The sequence below is a fragment of the Oryza brachyantha genome, chromosome 3 (genome assembly GCF_000231095.2).
Source record: "Oryza brachyantha chromosome 3, ObraRS2, whole genome shotgun sequence".
Lineage (NCBI taxonomy): Eukaryota > Viridiplantae > Streptophyta > Magnoliopsida > Poales > Poaceae > Oryza > Oryza brachyantha.
The window spans coordinates 3,238,207-3,246,261 of record NC_023165.2 but is presented as its reverse complement, the minus strand read 5'-3'; the positions used below and the strand labels follow the sequence as shown (position 1 = coordinate 3,246,261).

The window sequence follows — 8,055 nt, the reverse complement described above, 5'->3', positions numbered from 1 at the left end:
TGATTTCCCCATTCAAAGAACACGCACGGTTCTTGTATTGGTTTATAATCCACATGTTTTGAAGTGCAACGCTCCAGGTCCAGGTTACATGATGCTTTGAACAACACAGACATATAGCATGGGCTGGGAAGGCGCACTCAGCTGAGAAGGACATGGCGTCTACGAGACGAGCCCAACTCATACTGAGATCCATCTGTGGTTTTGCTCCGTTGTTTTGGCCCCCTGTTCGAGCTGAGATTTGGACATGGCCATATATTCCCTCCGGCTTTTAATAAGATCACTCCCATTAATTTTTAGCATATGCTTAACCATTCCTCTTATTCGAAAAGATTGTGTTATCGCTCAATTGTGAGACCTGTAATATAATTATTTGTGTAACCCTTGCTTGTCTGTGTGCAGATATATCGGTTGGATTTATATCTATTATGTAAAAAAATATGGTAGAATCGATAGTTGAGTCCAACTATACATGAAACATAAGATACACTAGAACAATAATTGGGCATGATTACATATAGCCATTCAACTTTGGTGTGAATGAACAAAAACTTATAAAGTTATAATATAGCAACAGAACAGAACACATATGTGGGGCAGTTTAAGCTTTGACATTGTCAACCATGCATACGATTTCTATTGCTTTAACATATATATAATCACAAGAACAAGAAGGTAGCTAAGCCATGTTAATTTAGATCTGATCTATCTGTGTCCAGCTGGGGTGGTACTGTGTAGACTTCGAAACGAACGGCCCGGCGTAAGCTTCGCTGTGGACGTCGGTTGTGCATGTACATGACCGGCTTAATTTCCTACGGGTTTCTGCCAAGTTTACATCCAAGGTTTAATTAACCAGCATAATTATTAGATCATGGAAATTTGTTAAAGCACCACTGGATTATATACAATTATAAGTCAAGCATGTCATGTCTTATTATTATGTAACTAATTAAATCAGGTAATATATACCTGAAGTCGTCTGGGCTCATGATCTGGAAAACGTTAGGCATGTTGGAATCACTACTGCAAGTAGGGAGTTTCTAACTGACATGACAGATTGATCGTATTCACGCGGAACGCGTTGGGTTGTTTGAAACCTTCAACAATAGTACACCAGTCTAATTAAAAAGGATTTGCATTTCCATTTTTTAGATAATTATATGCATTTGCACATATAAACCGGCGAAGAAAGTATTCGTCAGTTCCATAACTTTTTGTATATATATATATATATATATATATATATATATATATATATATATATATATATATATATATATATATATATATATATATATATATATATATATATATATAGATTGTGAAATAGATGGTGTATATATACTTGTATCCATTTCACAATATTTTGTTGCATTTATATAGATGCCAACAAAACTAGGCATATAAAAACACTATACATTGATATATACATTGATATATATAGATGAATTTCATTGTAGCCAAAACATCCTGCAATATGAACGGAAGGCGTGTGTGATTGACTAGCTATATGTGGTCTAATTAATTCAAAGCTAAAATTTGTCAACGCTGTTTTACTAGCTGTGCATCAGAGAAGACGCGCGTACACCGCTATAAATAGAGGTCACAACACATCCTAATTACCACTCACAAGTACCAGCTGGCTGTAGTGATCACTTCACGATACGAGAGCTAAGCTAAGCACAGATAGCTAAGTTACTCCTTAATTTGACGCACGCGCGATCGACATGAGGCTGCCGTCGTCGTTCGTTAGCTTTATCGTTCTCCCTGTCGTGCTCGCCGCCTCGCTCGCCATCGCCAACGCCACCACCGCGGCAGCAGCAAGCCCGCCGCCGCCGCCGTCGCCGGCGGCGGCGTGGACGGCCGTGAACGTGAACGACAAGAGCATCCAGCAGGTCGGGCAGTTCGCCGTGCACATGTACGGGCTGAGCACGGGGAGGACGTACCTGCGGTTCGTGAACGTGGTGAGCGGCCAGACGCAGCCGTACAACGGCGGCGGCAACTACCAGCTGGTGGTCACGGTGGCCGGCCCGGGCACCACGACGGCGAGGTACAGCGCCTTCGTGTGGGGCATCCTCGGGACGACCAGCTGGAAGCTCTGGTCCTTCACGCCGGCCAACTAACTGATCGATGTGTGCATCTATCCTAGCTCTGCATGTCTTTCAATGTTAAATTTCTGCATCAGCTCAGTAAAAACTGGTTTTTGGCTTTGATTGGTTTCAATATTCAAATATATGTTTGTTTGAAGATATTCATGGAGATTATAAAAAATAAGCAAAGTGAAGTGGTGGGTGGGTTTCATTGGTCGATACTACAGAGTAATTTGAGAAAAGTTGAGATGAGCAAATTAGATATATTTTTAGATAAATTTGAATGCTAAAGGTAGTTAACGGACGTAATAATAATACAGATAATATACATCTGTGGAAGCATGGGCCAGTGCCCAGTGGTCGAGACAAACATCGATCTAGGGGTAGGGGTGGTAATGTGTCTAATTATGTTGCCTATAAAATTTAAGGGACGGGTTCAAAACGGATTGAAAATAAAATTGTATAGAATTTTGAGTTAAAATTTTTTTAAGAATTAAGTAAGGTTGTGAAAGAACTCACAGGCCTTGGCCCATTCCCAGTCTTACATCGAGCCCAGGTGAGAGAAGGACAAGGCGTGGATGAGCCCAACTCATTGTGAGACTCCAGCCCAGTTGAACGCCCGCGTGGTCGCGTTTTTCGCTTGGCCCGCCCGGTTTCCAGGATTCCGTCGTGGAATTAATCAGAAAATCGTCGGTCGGATCGATCCAAAAATAGCGCCGAATCGGTAAAAAACTTAGCAGCAGCGCAGCGTGGCGAGCCCCTCGCTGGCCGCCTGCACGCGCGCGCGTCGCCGTCGCTCCCCCCTCCTCCAATTCCTCCCCCGCGATCTCTCGATCTCGCCACGCCACCCAACGCACGCACGCACGCACGCAGGCGGCGCCCAGCGCCGGCGCGCCGGCGGTGTCGAGGCCGAATCAATCAGTCGACCACCGCCAGGATCGGTTCATCCCATGCATGCGATGCGCACAAGGTAACCAGGGTCGTCTCGTCCGTCGCCGACGCGTAGCCCGGCCACGGCCACGGCGGGGCCGGCGCGCAAGACTAGCCAGCTAGCTGTACCGGCGGGCGGGCGGGCGGGCGGAACCATGGCGGGGTGCCTGTGGCCGTGCGTGACCGGCGGCGGGGCGGCGGCGGAGGGGGGAGGAGGATCGGGCAGCCTGTTCCGGTCGAAGGCGAGGTCGCCGGCGGAAGTGGTGCGGCACGCGAGGGAGCTCCTCGGCTTCGTCGCCGCCAATCACGAGGCGTGCGGTGCCAAGCGCGAGCACAAGGTGATACGTGTAGTTTCCCTTTTCTGGCGTTAATTTTACCGTGAAACTAAAATTTTAACGTAAAACTTTGCTAATAATAAGTTTTTATCTCTGAAAGTGTGGTATATCCACATATTTTCTTAAGAATGGTAAAAGAGATCTCCTACTTTCTTTTCTCAAAAGAGATGATGCGTAATAAAAGCTTGGATGATTAAAAACACAGGTCTAAAAACTATTATTATTTTTTTCAAATTTGACGTGGAAGTATTTTTAAGACAATTTAATAATATCATTTTCACATGATAAATTAATGTTTTTTCGTTCCTCACACGAGATGAGAGGTGGTAAAAGCCTGGTCTGAAAACATTTTTCCAAATTTAATGACGTGGAAGTATTCTATCTAGTAAAAAAATATTTATCATTTAGAAAAATATTTCGTCAAACTTTTAAACTTTTGACTATTGATCATTTCTTATTTCTTGAATACAATACACATAGATTCTCTTTGAAAATTACTATCATAATATCAAAAACTTATTATATTTTATAAATTTATTATAACACAAAACTGCTTGTAATAATTTTAGAGGTTTGGTCAAATCTTATTCTAAATAACAAATATTTTTGACCGGAGAAAAGTATTTTTCAAGACAATTTACTACCCCTGTTTCCGCATGATAAATCGATGATTTTACCATTATTGATTCAGATCGTTTGCGCGTATTCTAAGCCCACATTATTTCCAAACCAGAGGTAACATTATTGTAAAATTAAGCTGAGTCTATTGCCAAACAAACAGAAGATTGACTAGAATAACTAGTCATGGTTATGATCATATAACTTTCATCTGAATGACACAAATACTTTGTAGAATGACAACAAAACGAAACACATGTAGGAGAGGTTGTGTTTGTCCAAAACTGTTAAGGTTTAACTCTGCAATTTATATGTATAAATTATTTATATCACCAGATCGTTTTTGTAAGTCCACTTTTCAGTTAGTAGTTGAACTTTTGAGCGAAATGTTATGAATTTGGGGCTAAATACGATATTAAACTAACATGTAGATGGCCGATCTAACTAAAACCATCAGGGAGATCAAATCCATTCTCTATGGAAATGGTGATGCAGAGCCGATCGATGAAGCTTGCTCGCAGTTGACGAAAGAATTTTTCAAGGAGAATACCAATTGTCTACATCTACTAATTATTTGCCTTCCACGTATGGACCTTGAAGTATGTCAAAAGATCCCATATATATTTAAATTTTTCAAGCACATTTCCTTGGGAGATTTTCTGAATAAGAAGAAGCCATATAGGCTCAAGAGTCATGACCCAGTTTATCATCGAGAAACTCTGTCTTTTACCGAGATATATAATTTTAAACTTCTCATAATTTAATAGGGCGTTTCTTTCATTTTTCCTCAGACTCAGAAGGATGTCACTCAAGTTACGGCAAATTTGCTGAGGCAAAAGGTAGATTACAGGATGGTTGCCTCTGATTATTTGGAAGAAAATCAAGATATTATGGAAGTTTTAATTTCTGGGTAAGTAGTCAATTGCTTCTTCCTTAACCATCCGTTTGTGTGACTGCAGTTTTGAACTTTATTCTTCAGATGCAGTCCATATAAGGGCTATCTGATCTTCACTGAAAATCTTGTTATTGCTTATTATTTGGAACTAATTACATGACATTTACATAATTTGTGTACAGGTATGACAACATGGACATTGCAATACATTATAGTGCAATTTTAAGGGACTGCATACGGCACCAAGTTGCTGCAAGGTGGCAAAAGCATGCTTTACGTTGCTCTTTTATGAGTAAAAGGATAAATGCATGGATATTTTTATTTTAAAAATCTAACATGAAGTAAATTTCACAGGACCAAAAAAAATGTCATCTTCTCATAATCTAAACCCTGACTAGCTAAGCTAGCATCACCGTTAATATCACGTTTCTTCTTTCTTTATCCAATATAGCATTATTTGCTTGGTGAATGAATAATTTATATGTCACCACTTCCTTTTCTCATGGTCTTTAATCAGTATAAATTTATTCCTTAATTTTGCAGGTATGTATTAGAGTCTCAGCATATGAAGAAATTCTTTCACTATATACAATATCCGGACTTCAACATAGCATCCGATGCCTTCAAGACTTTTAAGGTGATTGATTGTGTCGTCCATTCTGTACTTAACCTTCTTGACGAAGAACATTTCCAAAGGAGAGTCTCGTTTTTGTTCTCTGCATTTGTTGGGACCCATAAATGATTTTTAGCAGGACATGAGCAATCATCATATATTGTGTTGTCTCAGGCTCTCAGCAAATGTTTCCCAACGTTGGTGATTGCATCTGTTCTTGTTTTTAACTTGTAACAGGAACTCCTCACAAGGCATAAATCAAGTGTGGCTGAGTTCTTTTCAAATAATTATGATTGGGTAAGATTTCTCATTGCTAGCAAGCAAGGGAGATGTTAATATTCGTCAACTTTTGGTTTGACCTTTGGCAGTATTTCCATTAACTCAATCCATGCATGTATCAGTTCTTTCCAGAATTTAACTCAAAATTGCTGTCATCTTCCAACTACATCATTCGAAGGCAAGCCATTCAGGTATGTTCCTCCTTTTCTCTCTTCCTCTTTTTTATGTTATGTTACTTATCTCTTTCTAAGCTTATTAAATAGAGTTTTTTTATCATCTTTGAAAAAATATCTCAAGTTACCACCATTTTTAGTGTAAAAGGTGTGATACATTGAGTACTCAATACATTGCACCTTGAGGTACCAAAAATTTATACTAAAATTTTTGATACCTTAAATTACTTTTTAAGGATAGTAAAAAAGGCCCATTAAATATCTTATAACATTACATATTATTTCTTGCGTTAACCGTATCATTCACCTAAATCTGACTACTGACTTCAATATGATGGCTTGATGGGTTCAAGTTTTGATAATTTGTCCTATGCACATGATTTGTTTTTTCAGCTACTAGGAGACATTCTTTTGGATAAGTCAAACACAACAGTAATGGTGCGGTACGTAAGCTCAAAGGATAACCTCATAATTCTAATGAACCTTCTAAGGGTAAGATCTCATATAATATATAATAGTGTGATATCTTGATCTAAAGTTTCTTTTATTATTTTTGAAAAGATATCCTGATCAAGATACTATATTTTCTAGCATAAAATTGAGTATTTCAGGTATCGAGTGTACTAACACTTTTACATTAAAAGTTAGTACATCTATGTATTTTCTTAGGTATCATAAAATTTCTTCATATGTGTGTTCTATATATATGGCTTGGTTTATAATAAATATCACCCTTAACTTTTTTACATATATTTAATTGTTGATTTTATTTAGAAATTTTATACAAATATATAAAAATGTAAGTTGTGCTTAAAATATATTTATTAATAAATCAAACAAAAAAATCATAATCAAATACTCAATCTGTCATAAAATATAATAATTTCTAGTATTTGAATTTTAATTTAAAAATATAATCATTTATAGCAGTATTCATAGAATTATTTGTCCTAATAATCATGTCTTATTCAAGATTTTTTTTTCCCTTCTACCCCTAACCTAGCCTCTCAATCTCATATATTCCTCATTAATAAAGGGAAATGTAGCATTTTTTCTTAATTTTAATCTCTGCTAAATAATTTAGAAATACTTATATTTTGAAATAGATGCAATAATTTTTTTAATAAGATAAATGTTCAAATGCATGTTTAAAAGTTAACGGTGTCGTCTATTAAAACCGAAACGAGAGTATGTTCTTAACGTGAGTTTGCTACTAAAAATTAAAACCATCAGTAGCTTCTTGGTTCTTCAATTCTTCTATTTTAGTCCCTAAACATAGCTGATATGAGTTTTGTTTTAATCTGATGTGTCACCAGGAACAAAGCAGGGCTATTCAAGTTGAGGCCTTTCGTGTCTTCAAGGTACAATTCAGCTTTACAGACAAAATGTTCGCGAGTTTACCAAACAAAAACTGAGCATATTCGTGTATGTAACATTCAGCTGTTTACCGGCAATCCGAAGAAACCACCTGAGATCGTCGGTATACTGGTGACAAACAAGAGCAAAATCCTCAGGTTCTTGGCAGACTTCACAATAGAAAAAGGTAATTAAAATTAACCACTCCTTAATTAGCCACTTCTGGTTAGGATAAAGGGATGATTGATTGTTTTCTTAGAAAAAACCAAACGGCAACGAAAAATAATTTTTAAATAAAATTTCTATAAACATGTTTTAACAATATAAAAACAAAATCTGAAAAATAAAATACGATAAAAACCGTAATATCAACTTCAAATTTCGTATTAGGATAAAGCTAAAACTAGTTTTTACTGAGTGATCCCTCTTTGTTGTGTTCATGCAGAGGATCAGCAGTTCGAGGCCGACAAAGCTCAGGTTGTCACCGAGATCTCGGCCCTGTGATCAAAGAACTGGACCTGTGATCAAAGAACTGGACGAGCCTGGAGCCTGACATCGAGAGAGAGGGTGGATAGTCTCTCTAGCTTGTTTTTGTTTACATGTTCATATAAACCAAAGGGAAATCAACGCTGATTCTACTGGGATGTGCTTGTGTTTTGGGCCGTGAACAACTGGACGCCAACACGCACCCAAACTGGGCTACTTCCTTTCGATTTATAAGCGTCGTTTCTACTGATTTCTGCGCTTTCCCCGACGCGTTCCGGCAGCT

The 8,055-nt window shown here is 38.2% G+C and overlaps 1 protein-coding gene across 1 annotated transcript; it reads left to right on the top strand.

The window, feature by feature from the left end:
- The first annotated feature begins 3,170 nt into the window (after positions 1-3,170).
- On the top strand, positions 3,171-8,020 carry LOC102700042 (putative MO25-like protein At5g47540). Its single transcript, XM_006651021.3, has 11 exons — positions 3,171-3,355; positions 4,402-4,569; positions 4,762-4,880; positions 5,048-5,122; positions 5,409-5,502; positions 5,716-5,775; positions 5,880-5,948; positions 6,324-6,422; positions 7,247-7,291; positions 7,371-7,473; positions 7,732-8,020. Exons 1-11 carry the CDS (start codon positions 3,173-3,175, stop codon positions 7,788-7,790), a joined length of 1,074 nt encoding a protein of 357 aa, XP_006651084.2. The 5' UTR covers positions 3,171-3,172; the 3' UTR covers positions 7,791-8,020.
- The last annotated feature ends 35 nt before the right edge of the window (positions 8,021-8,055 follow it).

Coding starts and splice junctions, on each gene's coding strand:
- LOC102700042 (XM_006651021.3), top strand. CDS start 3,173: ATGGCGGGGTGCCTGTGGCCGTGCGTGACCGGCGGCGGGGCGGCGGCG. Junction 3,356..4,401: donor GTGCCAAGCGCGAGCACAAG/GTGATACGTGTA, acceptor ACTAACATGTAG/ATGGCCGATCTAACTAAAAC. Junction 5,776..5,879: donor TTTCAAATAATTATGATTGG/GTAAGATTTCTC, acceptor TGCATGTATCAG/TTCTTTCCAGAATTTAACTC.